The 24,540-nt window shown below is 40.5% G+C and overlaps 1 protein-coding gene across 2 annotated transcripts in view; it reads right to left on the reverse strand.

Moving 5' to 3' along the window:
• HR (HR lysine demethylase and nuclear receptor corepressor) overlaps positions 1 to 24,540 on the reverse strand; it is a 418,401-nt gene that overhangs the window by 165,048 nt on the left and 228,813 nt on the right. For both annotated transcript variants that reach the window (XM_078666365.1, XM_078666366.1), the window contains 5 exons: positions 24,234 to 24,329; positions 14,043 to 14,164; positions 11,475 to 11,559; positions 10,501 to 10,664; positions 8,920 to 9,141 (listed from right to left, as the gene is read on the reverse strand). In XM_078666365.1, coding sequence (XP_078522491.1) covers positions 8,920 to 9,141; positions 10,501 to 10,664; positions 11,475 to 11,559; positions 14,043 to 14,164; positions 24,234 to 24,329 — 689 coding nt within the window. The remainder of the gene's footprint in view (positions 1 to 8,919; positions 9,142 to 10,500; positions 10,665 to 11,474; positions 11,560 to 14,042; positions 14,165 to 24,233; positions 24,330 to 24,540) is intronic.

Consider the following 24,540-nt stretch of genomic DNA (forward strand, 5'->3'; position numbering starts at 1 on the left):
CTGCTGCAGTACCGCCAAGCATATTACGAGTTTCATCACCTCCACAGATTTCATAGCGGTGAGCCTGCCGTGAAACCTGTTGTGGTGAGGAAACTAATGGGGCCACACTGGGCCCACTGTTCCCTCATGGCCTCATGATGCATGCAGGAGGGCACATGGTGTGCTCCCCTGTCTGCATGCTCCCTGTTTCCAGCAAACAAATGATGGACGGAATGCTGACAATGCAAACATTCTCCCCCAGTCAAAAGATATGGTTTAAATCCATCGTTCTTTTACCCACTACGTTACCCAAGTTTGGACCCAGCCGTATGCAAATCAGTCTTGACCCTGTGCCCCATGGGAACAGTCCAGATCGAACTGCCAGGCCAGGCCCTCCCTGGACCGGAAACCAGCATCCTGGGACCGGTTTCAGGGTATGTCTCCCTTCTTCAGCCATGCTAGTTTGAATCCACTGGTGGTGGTGTGGCAGTTTGAGGGCCGCAAAGTGCTGGTGGTGCCACTGCGGTCCCGCCAAGCATATTAAGAGTTTCATCACCTCCACAGATTTCATAGCCGTGAGCCTAGCGTGAAACCTGTGGTGGTGAGAAAACTAAGGGGGCCCTACAGAACCCACTGTTCCCTCATGGCCTGATGATGCATGCAGGGGGGCAATTAGTGTGCTTCCCTGTCTGCATGCGCCGCCTTTCCTGCATGGTATGGACTGCACAGTCAATGCCAGTGCTGGCCTAAGAGCTTTGAGGTAACATTGCATGAATAAGCACCAGTGATTCCCTTTCGAGCCAACTGTAGGGAATAGAAAGACGTTCTTAGGTGTATACTGCAACCTGGGCAAGATGGAGTTGTGAGGTTTTATTATGGGTGGCAACTGTTACGTCTTAATTTCTGATTTGCGTTTAAGGACCTTATTTAAGTATCTTTGTCAGCAGCAAGAGATGGTGCCAATAAAAGAAATGTCCAAGAGAAACCCTTCAGCAGCTTTGACAGACCTGCAAGTTTCAGATGCTGACAGAACTGCATTTATCATTGCCTCATGGCATAATATTTGCTCTGCTTTTGTCGTTGGAGTGGGCTTTCTCTGTTTAACTCCTAGGAGGCAAAGTCCCTCAATAGTTAGTGGTCAGGGCGCTCCAGACCCGTTTTTTACTTGATGGATACTTTTTAAAGCACACAAGAGGTATGTGTTTTTTCGGTAAGTGCTTTCAACAATCGTTATCTAACTTGCTGTTTTTACTTCATTGTGTTACTCAATAATATGCTTTACACCACTGCCTCCTGTGGAGATCTGACAAGGTGAATGACTCCCAGCTACCAAAGGTGACCCAAGGAGGCTTTGAATCAACTTTTTACAAGTACGTGTGCTTAGTACCAAAAGCAGTATGTGGCGGCCACACACTTACTTGTCCATTTCCACCTCTCCAGCCTCTATAAGGAGCAGCATTGAAATATTGCACACTAAAAAGTAATCATAACTTTAAAGATAGTCTAAACACTGGGCCTATTAGCCACAAGGTGCTATTTTCAGAATATGAATTTCTATTAACAGGAGGTGGACTGGTCAGTATTTACCTCTGAAGAATTCCTGAGGCATTGGTGGTTTATTTGTGTGTTGCAGGTTGTGGGAGGGATTCTAAATCTTTAGAAACACTGTATATGGTATGAATGTATGTGGCATACATTGGCCTAGCCAAATGGCAGTGGGGCACTGTACAGATTCAAAGGGAAGCATGCAGTCAATAAGTGGTTTGAGGTAGTTGGTTTGTGGACAGTCACTGCATCAACACACCCAGCTCTTTAAAGAAGGGCTTCTTCAACTCTTTACTGAATCAGAGCAGAGTTGGGGGCCAGATGGATACAGGGATGTTGTTCTAGATCCTGGGTGCAAAGATTGCAAAGGCCTGTTGCCTTTTTTTTACACTTTTTTGTCTCCCAACTTATGGTGTCCTTGTAGAGAGTGTGCCGAGAGCCACCAGTGATGGTGTGCTTTTCAGCCAGCTAGGCAGGGCTTCAGGTTGTGACAGCTTTGTACATGATGCAGCTTGTTTTAAAGATGGTGCCGGCTGGCAAGGAGAACCAGGGGAGTTCCATCAGAAAAGGGGTGCTTTAATCATATTTGCTCGTGCCTGCATGATATGTGCCTCAGAGTGTAGGGCTTCCTAAAGGGAGGCCAGAATGGAGTCTGGGAGGCCATGTAGTAAGATGTTTCCACCATCCAAATGCAAGAGTTAGAGGGATTGAACAGGAGTTCTGTAGTCGCTTTCTGGGAGGCATGGTTTCACTTTATTCAGTAGCAAGAGCTGGTACCAGAGGTGTTCTCCCTTAATGTCGAAGTCTAAATATCTATTGTACTAAATATCAAAGCCAGATTATCATGAATATAAATATCTCAAGGATTGTATTTGTTTTGTAAGTATATTGTTTATGTATTTGATACAATAATATCAAAGGTTGTAATATCTAAAATGTCAATATTGCTGTACGTTAATATGGTTTTAAGTGATTTTAATGTATTATTTACATGTCATTTCACATTTCATTTGTATATTAAATTCTTATATTTTTAAATATGTTTGAGATATATATATATATATATATATATATATATATATATATAAAATTATATCTTACGTTGCTTTAAGTTTTTTAGAATATTGTATTGTTTTTTTTCCCTTCGGGTGTTGGGTAGTGGCCAATTATCATATCCTCCACATATTAATTTGTGTGGCTCACTGCTAGGCCAATTTTTCATTTTGTTGCACAGGGGTGCATAAGAAAAATTGACTTTGTTTGGCTTGTTGAGGCAGTTTTATTTTGTGAACCAGAGAGCATGCATGTAAAACTTATGTAGATTAAGATGTATTCTATTTGTTATGTATTTGTTTATAGGTTTCCATTAGCATGTGACCGTAAATAGGTCTTTCACTTGTTCATGTAGTAAACCGAAGCTTTACATATGCAGCCTATTTAGTTTTTGGGCTTCCTTGCTACTTGTAGTAGTGTTTGGCTACAATATATCAATCAGTTGAAAAACCTTACTTATAACTTAAAGAAATGCTTCCTCTACGTACTTGCACTACCCCCACAGAATCATCTGCACCCTCTAGTATGTAATGCAGCCAATTTAATAAAAATCAAGCTGATGCTTGTTACGCTACGTGAAATCCAAAAGTCTATGGAAAATGCATTCAATTTCATCCCTGTTTTGGGACACCCCTTTTTTCTTTACACCCCCTTGACCAAACACCGTGAAACTTTCAGTCCTACCAAAATGAAACCGGGGAAGCAGGTCTGCAAAGTTTCGGCACATTCATCAAATGGGTGCAAAGTTATTAACGAAGAAAAATCTGAAAAATCCCTATTTCCAGTCCCCCTGACTATAACCACAGAGTGGCTATATGTATTATGATATGAGTAACATTCTAGAGTGATGATGGCATCAGACAGATATGACATGATTTGGTGACATAAGGATGAGATCGATGTTAAGCAGAAGCCCTCTTTTGCAGTCCAAACGAACAGAGGGTCCGTGCAGTGAAGGTTTAGCCCTACTTGATTTCAAGCAAGGGCAAGCGGATAGATAAAACCTTCAATGGGCATCAGCCACTGTGGCTTGAATATAATTTGCACGATACACTTTTGGGGATCTTGGACTTTACGACTCATGATAGAGGGAGGTATCTAACTCCCGTGTATTTTTTTGACAGTATCGCATTAGAGTTTTTTTTAAATTGGCTGCTATACATATGAAATTTTGTAAATGTATTTATTATGGAAATATTTATGTATTTATGTATATATTTATTTCGTCGACTCAGAGGCAATGAGTATTTTTACCATGTCTATGCTGCAATTCCTTGCATCGTCACTTCAAAAGTCTGCCTATTGGTGTGTGGTACGTCATGTGATCAAGCCTCTTCCTGAGGCGAAACGCGTCATGGCGGACGCGCTGGTACGAAATTAAATAAAAGCACTTTCTGCACCAGCAACTTACGGGGCTACTCTTCGTCATTTGGAAATTCTTCGGCAGCAAAGGCTGTCAGTGTGGCGATTTTATATATATATATATATATATATATATATATACACATACACATTCACAGAAAAAACAAAGGTTACAGTTATGTGAATATGTCAGTGACAACATTAACGTTTTTAATAAAAAAACACAGAAATTCACCAGTTATAGTTAGCAGAGCTAATTATAACTTGTGATCCCTGTCAAGAACTGCTTATGACCTCACATATTACATCACTCATGACATGTTTTATGCTATCATTTACGACATCACTGATGACATCTCAAATGATATCAGTGACGGTTGATGACAATCCCGAGGATATCATCCAATAAGTGTGTTAGTTTGTTTTATTGTTTAAATAGTGGCGAGTAGCTACCATATTACTTTTTCCCAGTGTCCAGCTAATGGGTGCGTTCACAAAAAGCATGTGCTCCTAATGCATCATAGGTGTGTAGAGGTATTGAGCATATTATAAATCTTTGCATTGAAGGGTAGCTCTGTGTTACAGGGCGCAGTTGCAGACTAGTGTTCAGCATGTTCCACAAAAGTTGACATACTACATACTAAGTATTGTAAGCAGCCTTGAGTTACTCAACAGAATTGTCACAGCATAACAAATTCTACATAACATAGAAGACTGTATATACCAGGTACTAACATATGTACCTGTGCTTCTTTTGCGTCAGAAGCTGGGCTATCAGTAAAGTTTTCACCGCACTATGAAAACTGCAGGCAGTATAATCTTCAGCCCTTTCGGACCTTGGTTATTTAAGCAAATAGTGTCTTTTTTTTACAAAGGCTGCATAGATTGTACACTGTTCTTAGTAGATACTTTTTAAATCTCTGTGGTGTATTTCTCTGTCTGTAAACAGTGTGGTACAGAGTAAACTCTCACCATAGAGTAAACAATGTTTACTGTGCCCACTTTCCGATTTATATCAACTTCATTTCTAAATGTATCTTCGGTGACTGTTAGGGGTTTGATACGGATAAAAGATGTCCGTAGTAGGGCATTACATTTTGAGCTTATGTTTAGTATCTTGATTAACTCGGCTTTCTCTGACAATTGTATATTGAACACTGTGTGCAATGAGGGTTTCACATATGCCTGTGGTTGATGGTTAATGTGAACTAGGCTGTCTGTGAAGTGTATGGTATAGGGTCAAAGGTGCACATAGCACATGCTTGCTACACCTAAGGGAGTTGTATCTGTGATGGCAGTAATGATGCTTCTTATTATTCTGAGTTATTTGGTACTTACTTTCAGGCCTCTGATGCCATACTAGTTATAGAGTAATGTGTACAAAAGGAGCTTGGATGATGTCATCAGTGGTATCATCAATTATGTCTTTTGAGATGTCAACAGTAATGTAATAAATGATGGTGTTAATCACAATAGAACCGCTCCTAGTGGGTTGTTGCTAGTGCTAGTGCTAATCAATTCGTGAGTGCAGGCATCTCACAAAAAGTGAAGGACTGGTCTCACACACCACCTGGTGTCATGCTTCATCATTAACCAGTCCTCGTCCTCTAAAAACTTGGTTTGATAGAGTGCGGGTATACACCTGGCGACAGGGATGCACTTCTAAACTAAGTTGGGGCCCTTGTTAAAAAGCCATTATAGATGTCAAATTACATTTTAATGGTGCTGGCATCTATATGGTAAATAAAATAAAGTGATCAGTGTTATGGGGATATTATGGTCCCCCTACCGATATCAATGAGGTCGACATGTTTCTGCCAGTGGCCCAGTAGGGTCCGTGGCATTCATCAGGACCTAAACAAATAAGTAAACTGCGGGCTCCACTCTTACCAAACTGTGGTGAGAGGATTTCCACTGGGTGGGGTGATAAAGATCACTCTCCACCGTGATCTGGCCTGTATCTAAAGCCTGAAAGATAAACGGATCGGTTAAGAACTGTGACAGAGCACTAGAAACACAAAACATTATATGAATAGCCACACACACCGAGATACTATTGTGAGTGGCTATTAGTGCAGTAGTTTTGACAATCATCTGTGCACCAGAGGGGAGACATTGTCTTCAAATTGCATACCCTATGGTTTGGACACTGTGCCCCATAGGAGGGTGAGGGCAGGAGACCTCTTAGGTCAAGCGCTAAAAAAGTAATGAGGAGAAAAAACACAGAATACAAGAAGTTAAGACAAAAGTAAATACTAAGAACACACATGAGGTTCTGTAGTATATCAGGTTTCTGAATACCTGTAAAGGAAACACTTTCATCTGCCCATGCACACTCTTACTGATACGTGACGTGGTCCCCGCCTCTGCGCCTATGTCTGTGCTCCTCCGCTTCTCGATGATAAATGAGTGGAGCGGGGTCTGGATATTTATAGTGTCAGCGCCGGGTAGTTAATGCCAATAAAGGTAGGAGTGTGGCATCCGGTGTCCCATCCTCGCGCTAAATTGGAGGCCCAGCAAATTGCCTGACCTGCCAAATATGGGCTTCCGGTTAAGATCCCTGTAGGCCAGAGGTCCGTGCAAGCGGGCATGTAGTGGCCGGATTAGGGCCGGTATCTACTCAGATTACAGGTCGGATGCGCGCTGGAAGTCTAAACCATGCATGTGTCTGATGTATTTACTATTACGCATGTGCAAGTTAGGGCAATAGTGATAGCCAGTGTATCGGAGATACGGCACCCTTCTCTAAGTGGTTCTATGGAATGCCACACGGTTGGCAAGTCATTGAAATATAGCCCATGGTGTCAATAAAGTGTGAAAAAAAGGAAACCAGTGTGAAAAAATACTGAGCTTATTTTAATGTAGTGTGGCGTTTTGATGCCGCGTAAAGTCACACACATCCAAGGCTATACACACGGTGGATAAGAGAACAGGCATTTCTTAGGGGTGGTTTGAAACATACATTTCTTAAGGAACGACCAATAAATGAAAGCAAGTAACGGGCTGTGGTTCTGTAAACAGATCCATCACTTATGATGATGTTAAGATGCTGTAAAAACACTGTGGATGATGCAAGATGCAGTAGTACGGGCACATTGCAGACTATATATACCATATCACATGTAAATTAAACATAACATTTCATCAGATTTTACAGTCTAAATAATAAACATAAAAGCAAAATGATGTTAGGCGTGTGTGACGTCTAACATAGTTTTATTTTATGTTTATTATTTAGACTGTAAAATCTGATTAAATGTTTATGTTTAATTTACATGTCATATGGTATTTTGATTGTCCATAACCTCAGCAAAAGGTGTTTTGGACACTACTGAAATTCAATCTAAGAACCTCAGTAGTGTGTCCATTGCCAGGCATCAATTTGATTCTAAAAAAAGTGGAGTTGAATAAAAAAAACAAATTTATTTGATACATTCTGGTATATGTACTTAAATTTCCCTGGATAACTGAATTGATGATCATGAATGTGACATTGAGTATAAATTGTAATTGATCTGAAATGTTTCCTCGAGGGACAACTGTATTTTGTGATTGATTATACCCAGTCCCTAGGGGATTAGTGGGTGGCTCTATTCTATTCAGATTTAATCCAAGCGACTTGGATTTGAGTGAAAGTTTGAAGCTTTCTAAATTAATGTCATTGAGCTAGGTTGTGCTACTATTTGTATGTTGTTCTTGCCACAAAAAAGGTTCAGGTCGGTGCTGGACATCCAGGTCTGGGTGAGGTGCAGGCAGTGTTTGGGGCATTGGATGTCTGGAGTGCAGGTGATATTTAGGTAGAGTTGTGTATTGTTGGCATATTGGTGAATTTGATGCTGTTATCGACGACTAGAACGCCAAATGACTCCATGTAGATGTTGAAAATGACAGGAGATTGTATGACACCCTGGGGGGCTCTGCAGTTGATAAGGATCTTCTGGGATCTGCAGGTGCCAATGTGAACAAACTGATGCCACTTGAAAAGGCAGGAAGACAACATTTGAAGGATATTGGCAGTGACTCACATTTGAGATTTCTGGGTGTGATTGAGTATGGGATGATTGATAGTGTTGAAGGCATCTGAAAGGTCCAGGAAAATCAGGAGGCAGAGGTCATCCTTATTTGTGGTCAGGAGGATGCCATCTACAGTGAGTAATATAGCAGTTTACATGCTGTACTGTAATAGGACTGTATGGCCAGGCGTGGGTCACGTGCACACTGTGGCACTGTAACCAAGCTATTCCTGACTGATGAGCCCAAACAAGGATGAAACCAGTCTTAGGATCATGGAGGACCTGGCATGGCAGTTCTGGCTGGACTGTACCCATTGGAGCAGGATGAAGACTGGGTCCAAACTGAGGTGGCATGTTGTCAAAATAACGATGGTCTATGGTGTGGCTCTGAGTAATTACCAGTGGCTGAGATTAATTCAAGAATTCTATCCACCATTTTAAAAACGCAAGAGGAGTGAAATCAAGTAGTCTTTATCGATCACCAAAGTCCAAGCTTGTTTATCCCAGCTAGAAACCTTCAAAGTACACTCCCACTTTTCAATTTGCCCCCCACCAGAGAACTACTTTATAGGACCATTTGATACACTGTCCATTTTAGGAACATTCCCTAGAATGCTATGCAAGTGGTAATTAGCTGCCACAGCTTCATTCTCAGCTGCATTTATGAAGGTGAGGTATTAGGCCACCACCATTGTTCATCCCCTACTTACATCCACAAAATACTATGCTGTCCATAAACATCTGAACATGTCAAGTCACAATTTTTGTGTTCATCAATATGTTTGGAAATCATGTAAACATGAATGTTCATGAATTTCGATTCTGACATGGAGATTATTAGCTAAGATCTATAGATAAGCAAAGCGTTACTTTGATTGTATTAGATGGCCAATCATGTTTATGCTCCTACTGTAAAAATGGGGAGTTTTGTGGAATAAAATAACCAATGTAGGTTCCTATGAGATACCTGGCACTGCCTCCAGTGCTCTTGGAAGCGCCTGTAGTTACTGGTGTTGGTGGGGTCCTGCAGCCAGAGGATGCCTCCTTGAGGAGGTACTGGATACTGGAGGGATGATTCTGGGGGGCTGGGGCTTCGCACCTCCCGGGCATCAACTTGCTGCCTCTCCTGGATCTTCCGCTCCACTACTTGGGCGATGATGTTATCAAGGATGCTGCTTATTCTGTCATCCTATGTATAGGAAAAAGTGGAGGAAAAACTGTCACTGCCACAGTCAATGAATCAATTGTTCCTTTGTTTGCTGTCATCATCTCGAAATTTACCATAATCCCTAAGATTATCCTCATCCAACAACTCAATCTTATCTCAAACCTCACTGTCATCACAATCCCATTACCATCACCCCTGAGCTTGACTCTGTCACCATTACCGAACAACCATCATTAATGAGTCCACCATCCATATCTTTACCCCCCCCAAAGCGATCAGCATCATTCCAGACCTTTGCATCTGATCATCATCACCAAGAGCCCCTTCATCATCTTTAAGTCCATCTTCATCATGCCAGAGTCTCTTTTCATCCAGATTCCATAAACATAACCACCCAAGTGTATTGTGTTACCTGTAAACTCCTCAGGTCCACACCTCTGCCTAGCATCTTTAAACCTCAACATAAATACCAAAATTACCATCAAAGAGGCCTCATCCCACAGCTAGTCATCCTCCCACAGCTATTCATGACTCTTTTTCAAAATCAAATTACCCCATCAAAAGAAGTTGTTGATCTGCTCACAAATGCAAGTGCTTTAGGCATGTGCCAATGATTTTCTCTTTTGTATGCTGAGCACCCAAGTTGGTCTGCAATATTTAACACTGTAATGACTTTTGAGTCTTTCCTCTAGGTGTAAATTAAGTGTTGGTGCTTTTGGTGTAGGTCACACAGTGTACTTTGATTACAGCTCATTTATAGTTAAAGTCCAGTTACTCTGGATGTCTTAAGGATTGTTAGTAACAGGAAAAGTAGAGTAAGTAACATAACACAGTTCTTCTGTAGGAGCATGTACAAAGGGGCAGTGCCCAAACATATCAATCAAATGTATTCATTTATTCACCTGTTTAAAATTGACATTTTAACTAATTGGGATGAGCTCAAGGATCGGCAACATGACAGTGGTAATGGTCTGAGTGTCCAGAAACAGATGTAAGATAACCATCCTTAGGCCCATCATCATCAACATTTACATCATCATTAAGAAGCCTATCACCATCACTTTACCCATCACCAACTACATGCGTCTTATCTTCACTAAGCCTAGCATTCTAAATGTTCCAATCATCATCCCCACACATTTCATCAATGTGTATCACCAATAATGAGTGCTTCATCACTACACTGTACATCATCATACTGATGCCCATGGGCATCACTAAGCCAAATCCAGACTCATCGTCTAGGTACAATTACTTCGGATTGTCTTGCTAATCCGTGGGTCAATCCGCAATCCTGATCTCTAGTTTTACCTGTTTAGGAAGTATGTAGGCAATGCAGGAAGGCTAATGATAGTTACTTACATTTGCTCAGATACTCACTGTGGGCAATGCAGAAGAGACTGGAGCAAATGCCATGTGAACCCCGGTTTGGCCTAGACATAGCTTGACTGCGGTGGAAGTCAGGAGGTCACACAGGGTAGAGTTCTGCGCAGCTGCCTTTGGTCCTTCACCGCTCAGTGACTGCTCAGCTGGTTCAGTGCATTCTGGGAAGAGAACATGAAACAGCGTTCAGGCTTCATCGTATTTTTTTCCGTCCCCGTCTGCATGACACATTAAGGGGAGAGGATGTGGGCTAACGGCTAGGGCAGTCAACCTCAAATCTGGTGAACTGGGTTCGAGTCTCGGCAATGGCGCTCAACATCCTTTGATTCTGGGCAAATCACTTAATCTCCCCGTGCCTAACAAAATTTTATGTGTCCTTATGTAACGTAACTGGTGCTCATGGAAAGCGCTCTGATACCTGATACTTTAGGGTCAGGTTCACGCTATATAAAAACTCCGAAAAAAAACACTGAAAAGAGATCAGTCTTACAGATGTTAACTACATGATCACAAATGTAATCAGGCATCCATCCTATTTTAGAAGATAGATCAAGATTCATGTAACTCCATTGTAAAGGGTCATGGTCAATAAAGAGTCTTTCTACCAGTATTTGTCTGGTATTCTCATATCCAGTATCCTCATGTATCAGGTGCCCTGTCACCCCCCAGATCCAATATCCCCGGTTGTCATGGGTCATGTCACCCAGAGGGATAGGTTTGGTCTGGTGTTTGTCAATACCCAAAAACTGGCAATGGAAGAATATATGTCTGAACCCAAGTCAAAGGGGTTAGGTGACGTTCATGTGTCCGACTTCCATGAGTTAGTTACATTCATCTGTTTGTAGTAGTACTATTGCCCGGAAACTGCTTGGTTCATAATCCCTTCTACTTCGTTTGGGTCTACAAAGCCCTGAGCGTAACCTAATACAAATGTCCTGCTAGATGCACCCATATCAGAGCTCTAGGCCTACCTTCTTTGATGGCCTTTAATTCAGGCTTGTCCTCACAGTCCCTAGGTTGAAGTGGAGGAGTCTGTGTTCCTTTACGTTCTTTCTCCTGCAAAAACAGTAGCAGAATACAAGTCACGATCTCGGACAATAAACCCATTCCACGATTCATCTTTATACCCTATCCTGTACCCAGGTTTGATCTTGATCTTGATGATACCCTGGATCTTGATACGCAGTAGTGAGATATAACAGGATACATGCTCATATCTAACCATCGATCCCTGGAGAGTAAACCACAAGTTTTAGTTCCATAAGAGTGGTGATAATAAGGTGCTGATGGAAAAGACAATACTATTAAGGATAGCATGTCAGAGAGCCTGACATAATCTCTCTTCAAGCCTGTGGATCATTTTTGGTCTACAACTTGACCTTGCAGAATCTCTGTGTATTTGTAGTGTGCTTGCCAAAGTGCACATCAGAAAAGAGTGACAAGTATTCCAGTGCAGCTTCGCTTGAGGGGCCGGCCGTTGGCTTAATCAGATACAGGATTCACAAAGGCATCCTGCTCCAAATTTAAATCACACATCCTCATGATCTTACGATATCTATTGTTTAGCTAAGCACAATATTTGGCTTGTGAGGAGAACAAGGGGCTCTCTCTATTGACTAGTCCCCTTTCCACGTTACCTGTGTTCTAAAGGCCAGTGGTTCAAAGTAAAGAGGAAACACCTTGATGTTTATTTATATCCAAAGACGAATACATGTAGCAAGAGGCAGGGATTCAACCTGTACTGTCCGCCTATACTTTGATCCAAGAGGGGAAGGTAACCATGATGGAGAGTCCCGCATTCTCCCTCAAATTCCAAATGTTATGCTGTACTGTGAGTTAAGACATTAGTACTATGCGGAATTACGAAAGCGCCAGCAAAAGAGACTCCAATCTGCCATAGATTGGCTTCTTGTCGAGCCTCTTAATCGTAACACAAAGGCTACTTATTTATGAGTCCACATCATATCACAAAACCACCAATGAACAGGGGAATTTATCTAGCATCCTTCACCCATCCTCCTTGGAGACCCCACCTGATGTCCCCTACACTTAGAATGTGAATTAGGTATTCACTGGTAAACGCTGTCCCTGCTTACAGTATTATCCAGTGGATAGTGTTTCTTTAGCCACAGACAATATGAGTTTATTGGTGGTCCTTCGTTGATGCGCTTTTAGGTGCTTTAAAGAGTGCTAGGCGGATGAAACCTCATTCCAAAACGCTGCTGGAGCTGGGAAGCCTGATTCCTTGGCTAACCATTTTAAGAAGGTCAAGGGGGAGAAAGGCTTGCACCAGCAACCATTTGAGATAAACTTCTGCTGTGAGCAAGAAACCTCTAAGTGTAGGAGCTAGTTGTGAAGAGGGGTGTAAGGACAAATACAATTGGCATAGAACACACTCTCCTGCTGATCTAAAGTAAGCTAAACTACGTGTATAGTACACGCTCTCCTGCTAATCTCTCCACCGGATAGGCGTTTCTCCTTTAGGCTAAAGTAAACAAAATGAAAGGTTTTCTGAGGTGAGTGTAAATCACATCAGGTGTTTTCTTCACATTTGGGACTTGGTTTGGAAGAATTCCTTTTTAGCTAATAGACATATGCATTCGCCATGTACGTTGGAATGATGGTTACTTTCTATTCTATTTTAAGGACTATATTTCTTTAACTTTTACATCTCTTTTGAAATTTTAAAGTGTGAACCTTGTTACCTTACTATGTTCAGTTTAACTTTATATTTAAATGTGTCTATCAAATGCCTACAGGAATGGAAGTATACACTTAGCCGGATAAAAAAGTGCGAGCTAGGATTTTTTAAATCCAACATTTCCCTTTATGTACAGTGTTTCTTCAGCTTTATTTGGTGGTAGAGCTGACCCTGAACTTGCTAGGTTTATGTCAATCCTCCTGCCTTGGCAACGCAGATGTAAACCTCAAAACCTTTCTTGTGCCTACAATGTCAACCACTGTACTGGAATGTGTCTGTACGCTCCAGCCTGACCCAAAACCCTATAAAATAAGATAGTACTTGTTCAACGATACAGAGATCCACTGCTCTGGGGAAAGACCGGCATTGACCTCAACATCCTCCACCTAGTGGGAAGAGGCATTGGCCCCAACACTATATAGACCAAGAAAGAGCTCAGGAGGCCTGCTGAGGCAACCTCACTTATAAGAAAGAGTACCCAGCAGGCCGCTGTATCAGCAAAGCCTTTTAGAATGGAGCAAAATCAATCATGTTGTTGCGCCTTCTGATTTCTCCCCAGATGTGACCAAAATAGCAACATGCAACATTTTTCTAGAATATTTGTTCAGGATAACAAACACAAAGGCACCCTATCATTTTATGACGGCCCTTCTCTTTGGCCCTTTAGGACTACTTAGAGCAACATCTTCCCAGTAATGATGAACATAAGTGGAAATTAAATCTGTCTGGGTCTAGAAGTAACCTTTGTACTAATGTTGCAGATCACATCTAATGCAACAACTTTAAATACTGATATTATCAATATTCCCTTTCTCCACAAAGCTGTAAATGTTAATACCTTGGATAAGGAGATTCCTAGCAGCACTGCATCCGTCAGGAAAGCTTGCCGGCAGTGGCAGTTTGCGCTGATATTGCACTTCACCCGCATATCGTGCATCGCCTTCCACAGATGAGACAGAACTAAGAATAAAGAGTTGAATAGACATAAATAAAATGTGGGAAATTAAGCAATGTTAGTGTAAAGATCACAGGTGAATTAGAAATCCACCCACTTCCAAAATGGTAGGCAATGAAAGGGACAAAAGACAATGAAAATCTGACACAGCCAATCAGGTCAAGCAGAGTGAAACAAGATGTTAGTGGAAACTAGCATAAGATGAAGGGAATGGGAGCAGGGAAGAACACAGGTTATAGGAAACCAGCTCAGAGGTTTATAGCAAACCAACCCAAGACCTAGAAGGGGGCAGAAGGGCAAGGTTTATGGGAACTCAAACAAGACAATGAGAGGGGAGAAGAGAGGGACAAGAACTATACGAAACCGATCCACAACCATGAAAAAAGGACATCAGAAATTAACAAAAGTTATATAAAATCAATCCAAGACTAATAGTATGGACAAGGGACATGGGTTATAGGACAGCCACCCAAGTACACATAAGGGGGTAACTAGAGGCTTAGCTGGTTGAATAATCTACAACCAAGAAGGGGAGGCAGATGGGAAGGGGTTGTAGGAAAGCAAGCCAAGACAAAGTGGGGAAAAGCAGAGGGACAATAATATTGAAAACTACTCCAAGACCAAGTCAGCATGGTAGAGAGGAATGAGGGTTATATGAAAGTAACCAAGGGCTAAAGAGAGAAACAGCAGAGGGTAACAACAGGCATATAAAAAGGGTGGAAGACTTTAAAAACAGGCATGCAGGCACTCCAACCCAAGACCATGCAAGAGGGCAGAGAGCAACAAGCTTTAGATGAAAGCAACTTGAAATTGAAGATATCAACCAATTCCAAAATTAAGAGAATTTATGGCATAAAGGAATAGTGGTTATGCTAAACCAAGCATAGACAATGGAGTGGGAGTAAAGATGAACAAGGGCTATAGGAAACCTGGAACAAAATCAAAGGTTATGATCTTGGAAGAACACTCTCTAATAAAAACAAATCCCAGAGAGAATGGATGCACAAAGAGTCAGGAAACCAGCAGAAAATGAAGATGGGAGCATAGCAGAAAACTGTTTTGTTAATCCTGCCCAAGAACAAAAGGAAGGGTTCCAGAGAGGGATGTGGGTCTTACGGAACCAGTTGAATGTCCCTCTGCATGCGGGTAAAAGCAACACAAGCATTTCCATCACCATGTCAATCTCTGCTGGGAATGTCTTAGGGAAATAGGCTTCGGTGCACATGGGCTATTTGCTGATTATAAAAAAATACTCATATTAGGCCTCACTTCCCAAGCTTTAATGAGGCTGAATCATGTCCGGGTTTGCTTGTTATCATATAACGAGGGTATGTAGTGAAGTAGATTGTGCCAGACTGCATTGTTCTGGTGCCATACATTAGATTGATTTCCATGGAATTGGGTTACTTTTATAATGGTGCAGTGAGAATGGTGGGAATTGTACCCAGAGTAAATAAAAGCAATTATATCAGAGGTACAGCAGCACTAGTTCAAACATTTACTTTACAGTTTTGTTCCCAGTTGCAGGAAACCAATTCAAGAACATGACCGGGAAGTAGAGAAGAAAAAAAGCAAATGAGAACAGCGAGAAGACAAGATAAGAGCTGGGAAAGAGACAGAAACAAGCGTTGGGAAAATCAACTGAATATTATTAGACAGGGTTCAGAGAAAAGGAAGTGGTGAAGGATATCTACCCAAGCAAGAGGTGGGGAGAAGGACAATGATTTTAGGAAAACAATGAAATTAAAGTGAGATAAGGTTATTGAAAACCTTACTAAACTAAGGGAGAGGGAGCAGAGATGGGAAAGTGTTACAGCAATCAACCAGAAGACCAAGAGACTAGGAGATAGGAAAACAAAGGCTTGAGGAAAATAAGCAAAATCTAAGACAGGGGGAGCAGAGAAGGATAGGGTGTATAGAAGTTAAGAACAAAAGTTGCCAAGTTGTATGTTTTTACTCCTGCAAATTCAGAAGAATACTTAAAAAAGTACTGTTATTAGCTCAAGAAAATATATTCTTTCGATTGGGAGTTGAAGATTTTCCTTTACCAGTAAGTGACACTGAATAGTAAAAAGCTTTTAGGATTCTCAAATTTAAATTCTGCCATTTTCACACAACCCTGGGCCTTCTTTATTTAATTCCTTTTAATACATTTAAACAGATATGTTGAAAATCTTTGCAAAACACTACAGTTTAATCATTTCCTAGAAATAATGTATTCTAATATAATTTTTGTAGGATTTTTTTTCTCAGTACGAATGCCACTAAAGGAATACTTTGAAAACTCTGAAACACCAAAGTGAATTTTTCCTCATTCAGCGACCATCACTTCTGTCTGCCACTAAATCAACATCCAACCAACAAACAGTAACAATGAAATTTCCATTTGTCAGCATTTCTTTTTTAATGTGTTTAAAAAGAATCATTCTTATAATCAAAAACACATGCTGAGACAAAAATAACAATATTACACATTTATCTCCAAAGAAATAAATGTCTTTACACCTACTACCTCTACTTCATCCCCAATCAATTCAATAGTATAACGTTTTCTAGGGACCAAAGATAGTAATCAAACTATAAGGGAGAAAACAACAAAAATCATGAAAAACACACCCGCTGTCAGACACAAATGTGCATGCACATACACAAACAATTAAAACAACATTCTGAAAGGTTTCATTCTAATGCTCCATGAACTTTTTCATATTTAGACATGATTGCTATAAAGTAGGGTGGCCAAAGCAGTCAGAAAATTCATTTGGGCCATTTGTGTGTGTAACCTGCAGGTTAAAGGTTTGAAATGTGGCATTGCCAACTCAACCTTTCATTCTTCGTAGGTCAATAAATTGAGTTCCCTTAAAGTAGGTAATGGTAACCTGTGCTACCTGCAAAGCTTTGAAAGGCAAATTCAGCTGTATTAGGGACTATGAAGAAAACAATTTTTAATTATATATTTTAGTCAGTTCTTTACTATTGGTTCCCTTTTGCACTCTATAACCTGTAGAACTTGTTTTTCACTGCGTTCAATATTCAACACAACCAGGAGTTGATGAAATTATATATTTTTATATCTGGCAGCCTGTAAAGGAGTGTGAATGCACGTGTTTTTTTACATTAGTTCCTGATAAAAACTTAACTTTTCTACAACAAGATAATTACAAAAACTTAACAAACTTGAGCAGTTCCAAAACATGGGCAGAACCTACCACTTTCTTCATTACCAGCAAAGATTTGCATTGTTCAACTCGAAGGATGAATTTTAAGTGATGTCTAATATGACCTGAATAGGATCCGGCTTACTATAGCAGAGATTCAGATTCATCTTAATGAAAACAAAATCTTTACTATTACCACAAGTTGTCAGGTTTGATTCCTACATTCAACATTTTGAGAATATAGGCCTTATATTCTCAAGTTGTTCCTCTGAATCATCTTCATTTGCATTTATAATTATGAATAAGAGAGCCTGATGGGAAGTTGCCTTTAATCAGCCTAAATCCCTCTGGTTCCGTATGTGTTCTCTGTGGCAGCTTTATTACTACTTGAATAAGCAAAAACTTGAAGTAAATCTAGCTATCTTATTGTTCTTCTGAACACATATTTCTGTCTCAGAAATTTAAAACATAGTAATATATCTTCTAGATATATATATTTGACCACCTTCAGAATCTCAGATGAACGTCAATTCTTCTAATATCTTTTTCATTGTTTTTTTTTCAAGGTAGTATTGCTTCAAAGTCACTTCAAAATGTAAGGCAGTCTAATATCCCTATATTCCCAAACAGGCCTTCGTTGTTTTCTGAGTATGGGTGATGGTAAGGGATGGGACCTCTTATCGCACACTGAGATTAAGAAGCTGAGAGGAAACAGTTTATCTACAATCTATTCAATTGAATGTCATTACAGAGTGAAAAATAGGACCCCCTAACTATACAAAGAGGTTGAAATGAGTTAAAAATGGTAAAACTGAAACCAACCATTTTTAATTTCTTCCACAGAACAAGCCAAAGATTTCTAGGTGTTTGGCCTCACTAACATCGTATCTTTAAAACGTTATATGTTTTCTCATTGTTCCCAGTAAGTGGTAAATGAATAGACTGAGATATACTATGTATTTTGGGAAGAACACATACTTTAATTGTATTGTTCTTTGACGTTCAAATTAAGCCATTTATATTGCTTATCGTCCACTTTTATTGTGTACAAAATCAGATCTAAATTAATGATCATAACTTACTAAAGATAGCTCACAATTTTTACCCCAAGATTGTTAAGCCTATCTTGTTCCCATTGTTTTATTATATTTGGAATATACTTTCTGAATCAATTCATACAAGCTAAGAAAAGTTAGAAATTTGCCCAATTATTTTATTGTCCCTAAATTCCACCGTCTTGTTACATTATTACGATGAATGTTCTGTATATGAGGTTCCATAGCCAGACTAATGGGTGGGAGGACGCTGCACTCCCATGCCTTGTAACTTTTCTGATGGGAAAGTGTTAAATACTATATCATATCGTATCTGTTCAAAGTCCTAAAAACTTTCATAGTGTACTCTCGTAAACCAAATTTACCCAAAACTCTAGACATGCACAGTCAAAAGCCGCTTCTGCATCAATACAAAAAGTGGTAAATGCACTGATTATATATATACATTATACAGATCACATGCAACAAGGTCTTCCACAGAGACTTTATGAACCTCTGTGAAAAAGCCATTTAAATGAGTCTCTTTCACTCTAATCTTCCAAGCCAGACCTCTTGCCTGCTCCTAGAAGACAGGTTGGATATTACAAACTGTTTGTTCATTTTGAGCCTTTCAACAGGTAGAACATTCACATGAAAGTTCAAGTCTAGTGAGCATTGCTCGGGGTCTTACAGAGCCTAGAGAAGTAGATACTTAAATGTAAAATAGCTGGTATGAGGTATCAAAACTTGGCTTTTAATACAGTTTTAACTGGACAATCCAGGAAAAGCTCATCATACAATGTAGCTCTGTGATCCTGAGCCAATAGGGTTGAATGTCTCCTCAGCAATGAATGACAAGGATTGGGACCAAGCAATCTACGAAGAAGAGATAGTGCAAAATCCTCTCCTTCGCTTCATAACCTTCGGAATAGCCAGGGACTCAAGGAAACTGTTTCCTGAATATGAATGTGTAAATAAAGTAGATGTTTCTACATTTGTCAATGCCGGTGATTCCGACCTGACCAAACTCTCTCTGTGGTATGGTCACCTGACCACACCAGCACCAGTTGAGTCTAGAATGTCATGTAAGTTAATGGCATGTTGTCAGTCAATAAAGAACAAGCACCCTCTGTCCCAAGAACTCTGTTCTCAGTCACAAGCACCTCACACAATACATAACCCTACAATAACCATCAGAACTTTATAAAGGAAATAGCAATGTAGGCTTCTTCACATTTAAATGTGTCGAAACAACCTGCCACATTCCCAGCCAGCTGAGTGAGTGACTGGAAAGCAGGAGAATGGAAGCTTGAAAATGAGGCGGTGAGAACACTTGCCTTCTTTGTGAAATGTCAAAGGATAAAGTGTACTTAACATTTTAGGAACATTTAATTGACGTCTGCTTTAAAAGTATTTTCGGAACTGGGGCTCTTGGCACAACACAGAGGCCACCAACCGCCCGCCCAGAGGCCCAAACCCGCCCTGCGCTTCTCTGCTGTCCTCACATCCAGGGAACACTTAAGAGATGCTTTCATTTGGCATGAATACCCTTTCCAAATGTAATTTTATAGTAAGAGATCAGCAGCAACAGCAATGTACTAGTAAACTCGATTGCGGCCAAAAGAACAGGGAGCGGCAATGAGGGAATGTTGCCATAGTAACTCTGTCTCTTCTCGTCCAAAGATCCTTAACTGGCCTATGTCTGGGAACCCTGCGCCAGACAATAAGCACAAAAGCAGACTGGAGACTGTGCTCTACAGTTTTAATATACTGAGGCAAGGGCAATTTAGATACACAACAGCACAGGCAATTTATCCTGGCAGAAGACCCCGCTATAACTGCTCCTACATGCAGCTGGTCAATGGAAGTGGAGATAGGAATGGTGAGTTTCTACTGGTAATGTGAATAAGCCTAATATTAGGAGTATGATATGATAGGCCGCTTCTGCTCAGTTTCTTTCATTACCAATATGTTGAAACAGATTACCAAGAGTTTTCGGCTGGGAATTGGTTTTAACAATGGTCAAAGGTAGAACTGAAGAGACAGCTCAGACAAAATTAGCTTCAGCACTGAAACTAGCACCAGAGAACAAAGATTACTGAACAAATGGGAAACTGCCCAAATGGCCATCGTACATATGCCTTTGGCAGGCAGAAGTATCTAGAAACCACACATGGTGTCTTAGCTCTAGTATGGCGAAGATAGATATCCTCTGAAAACTCAAGTTTTCATGAGATGTGAAGCCATGATCAATCCAGAAACGCATTAGAAGTTTGTGTGTCAGGTACTGTCTCACCATGTGTGGGGGGAAAACCCTGAAGTATGACTAAATTCTTGTTTGTGATAGATATGAAATCTAAAATCCCTTAACAATAACCATGTGATGTAGCTCTTATTCAACTAAAGTGTAGTGGGGTTTAAGAAAGAACACTGCAAGAAAGATCTAATGATTGGTGTGGAATGCTGAAATGACTTTAGGAATGAAGAGACCATTTGTGTGAAAGACCAGCCTGTCCCTCTGAAGCAGCCTGGAGTTCACTAACTCATCTACTAGAGATGATGCATACTAGATTTAAAAAAAATCCACAGCAGCAATATTAAATACCTGGAAGCCACATGTTCAAAAGGAGACGTTGCCAACATATTGGAAACAATATTAGGATCTGAAAATCCACATATTTTTCTGATTGGAGGAATCTTGTACAACTCCTCCAAGGGACCTTTTTTCAGTAGGTTTGACTCCTGCTATTATGAGGAAAGGGTGGTATTTTATTATTTCTGCCTTTCTGATGCTGGTGAAATAGCCAAAGTAAAATCCTTGGCCTTTTGGCTCCTCTGTGACAAGATTCAAAACTCAGAGGATTCTGGATTGTTTCATGGAGGCAAAGGAGGTAAATTACCTTTATGGAAAATTCATAATCCTCACTATGTAGTTCACAACAATTTTTTTTAAATAGGTCTAGAAACAGTAGTTCCTGAACTGCAGAAAATGGTGCCCTTCAAAAGAACCAATAGGAATCCTAGATTCCCACCTTGGTGCAGACAAGGCCTGCATTGACTGGAAAGGCTAATGTGGCCCTTAGGGGTAAGGGGTTAGGTGGGGTTGCCTGACATGCGTCAGACTCTGCCTAAGATTTGATTAACTCTGCTTAACCAAGAACTTTATTTCATTTTACAACCATGCAGAACAATTGCAACAACACTTACATCAGTTTATATTACATTTCATTTCAGCAAGCTTAACTTCAAATGAGCATGTCATAAAAACAATACAATACATATGATAAATAGAGAAAAAAAAATTTAAAATTGAATAGTTAACATAGGACATCATTACATAGGTTTGGGTGTTGGATGAATACAAATAGATCTTTATATAGCATAAAATCAGGGCAAAATCCATATAATCCAAGATACAATTATGTATAAAATGTGTTAAAAACAAGTACCATGAACAGCCATGTAAATAAAGAGCAAGAAAGAATGTGTAGCTGAGAAAAATTTACTAGTTAGCAGCTAACAGGGGGATAGCTAAGGTTCACTGTGAGCCTTTTGGAAAGGAGTTGATAATGTATTATGCCTTATGGCCCACATCCAAGCTAAAAACTTAGCAACTGCACATGCAAAGATGGGACGTGAGTTAATCGTTAAAATCCTTATAGCAGTGGCAATGCTTCTGATCCCCAAAATCTGAAATAAGGGTTCTAACCACGTCTTGCGAGGGTTGGCATATGCATGATAGACAATCAGAACGTGAGGAATGGTTTCACTAGCAGAGCAGAAGGGACAGCAATCATTAAAATTAATGTTAAATTTTTTGGTAAATGCATTTAAAGGGAGCGATCCTGTCCTAAATTGGAAATAAAGTTTCCTTTCTAAAGGTGTTGCTATGATATCCCAACATTGTTCCAAGAGACTAATAGAATTTAAATTCTAGGAACCTTCAAGTCAGGGATGAACCCTCTTCCACACAGTATTCTTCCAATAAAACAGATGACAAATAAAGCTCTTTCAGTTTTTCAACTGAAGGAATAGAAGTTCCCATAGATTGTCCCAAAATGACTTCGGGCCCATGACCATCAGTGCTTTTTTGACATAACTAAGCCAAGCAATCTTATTGGAAGGGTCAGCGTCAATGACATCCTTTAAGCCTGTGGCATAGTGGGACAACTCAGGAGTAGACCAAAGTCTTCTCCAGAATGAAATAGGGTGAAGTCAGGCCTTAGTAGTCACAGATTTCATTCCAAGATCCAGAATCAACATTTGATGGGAGTGCTTTGAGGAAGGCGCGTCACACTCCTCAAGAACTTATTCTCAGAAGCAACTAGAGTAGATATATTGGAAAAAAACATAATTCAGACCCAGAAACTTTAGCATCATAGGTTTGAACAACTGGGCTTAGAAAAAGAGCAGTTGAATTCTTTTAGCTCCAGAGATTTGGCTAACCTTCAAAGCCATAATTTCTACCTGGTGTTTCCAAAGCATATTTGAAGCTGGGTAAAGCCCAAATAACTGAAGACTTCGTTTTTTTCTAAGCGCTTATCCCACGTTCTTACTGTTCCCCTATAAGATGTGTGCTGGTTAAATATCATATATTTGGTCTTGTCAGATTGATTACCAAGCCCCATATTTTACAACAAAATCTTCAAAACGGAGGAGAGCACGCAGTAAGCCACAAGGGTTTTTAGAAATTAAAAACGTGTCATCTGCAAACATTAAAATATTATTACAGTTTACATGTGTGTGGCATATTAGGTATCAGACAGAGGTTCCCATCCGCATTTATATTTCCCAAAGGTCATAGTGCTGTTTTTTTCGCATTTGCATTATTCATGTATTTGCTGTCGCCTAGCAGTCTCTTGCTTGTTCTGATACCCCACAGCACTCCCCTTTCATTCTATATTCCTCTTTTCTTCATATTGTTTTATATCTTCCTTAGGCTAATCAGGATCATGTTAATATGTTAAGGGGTCTACTATCAGCAGGGAAGGACAGTTCCTGGATTAATGATGCCCATTATGCAAGACCCTTCTTTAGTTTATCATCTTTTCTTGCCTTTGACATATTCCCTTCCTTTGCTGGTGCCCACTGCATCATGTCTTCTGTTTATGCCTGCGACATCAGTCCTGATTGTCCCAGCCAATGGATCTCTATCCTTTCTTTTGCTAGAACAGTGCCCAGCATTATGAAAGCGATGTATAACCTATGGCCGATCCAGATTTACTGGAGTTTTAGGGTTGCTGCCAAAAGGATTTCCCCAATGTCCTATGGGCTAGATGCCATTTTTTCCTGATTCCAAATGGGTGGCTTCTAGCTCATGGGTACAATAGTTGCAGTCCAGTGGCAAGTGGACCCTGGCTTCTTTTTGTCTGAGTGGGCACCAAAAGAAGCCACCGGTCAATCAGTCATTTAATCATGCAGGTCTGAGCTGAAAATGGGTAATTTCCCTGAATAACAAATTCTGGATCTATGACGGTCAGCTGCAGGAAATCGAGTCCCACATACAGTGCACAAAAGTGAAGCGTGGGCAAGGCCGCACACGCCCAAATGACACACAGCACAGGGGATTCAATTCCAGAGAGCAAGAAAGCACCAGCAATTGAAGAAAATATGTGAGGCTGGCATGCCCAGGTAGCAACACATCTTTAAAAGTGAGGTATGGGATTCAGCCAAAAACTGTTAGTGGGAAGGAACTAAAAGTGAGGCAGCCTTGCAGGCTAAGGAGTAAAAACCGCAGGCAGGCAGAAGGACCATATGCCTGGCCATTGGGCCATTGCCCTTAAAATCAATCACAAAATGTCTTTCCTTATCAGGCTGTGAAAGAACAAGACTTGAAAGGGATAGAGAAAGGTAGAAAATGTACAGGAAGTGGGGATTCTCACCATGGGTGGAGATGAACTGCGCTGGAACCAGAAAAGACAGACTGTGGTCAGGGCCTTGGGCGCATTTCTTCTCCTGCTCCTCCTCTCCCTGCGGATCTACCAAAGAGAAAACAATGCATGGTATTATTAATACACAAACAAATCTGTGGAATAAAAATACGACTCCGAATGATCTATTGAACATCATAGGCAGCCCTTTATTGAATGGGAACAAATCTGTGAGCACCCTGTGAGCACCCTGACACAGGTCCTCCAGCCTCCACAGGGAGCTTCTCCGAGCGAGATACACCCACAGGCGTATATTAAC

Source organism: Lissotriton helveticus, chromosome 11, assembly GCF_964261635.1.
Source record: "Lissotriton helveticus chromosome 11, aLisHel1.1, whole genome shotgun sequence".
NCBI lineage: Eukaryota > Metazoa > Chordata > Amphibia > Caudata > Salamandridae > Lissotriton > Lissotriton helveticus.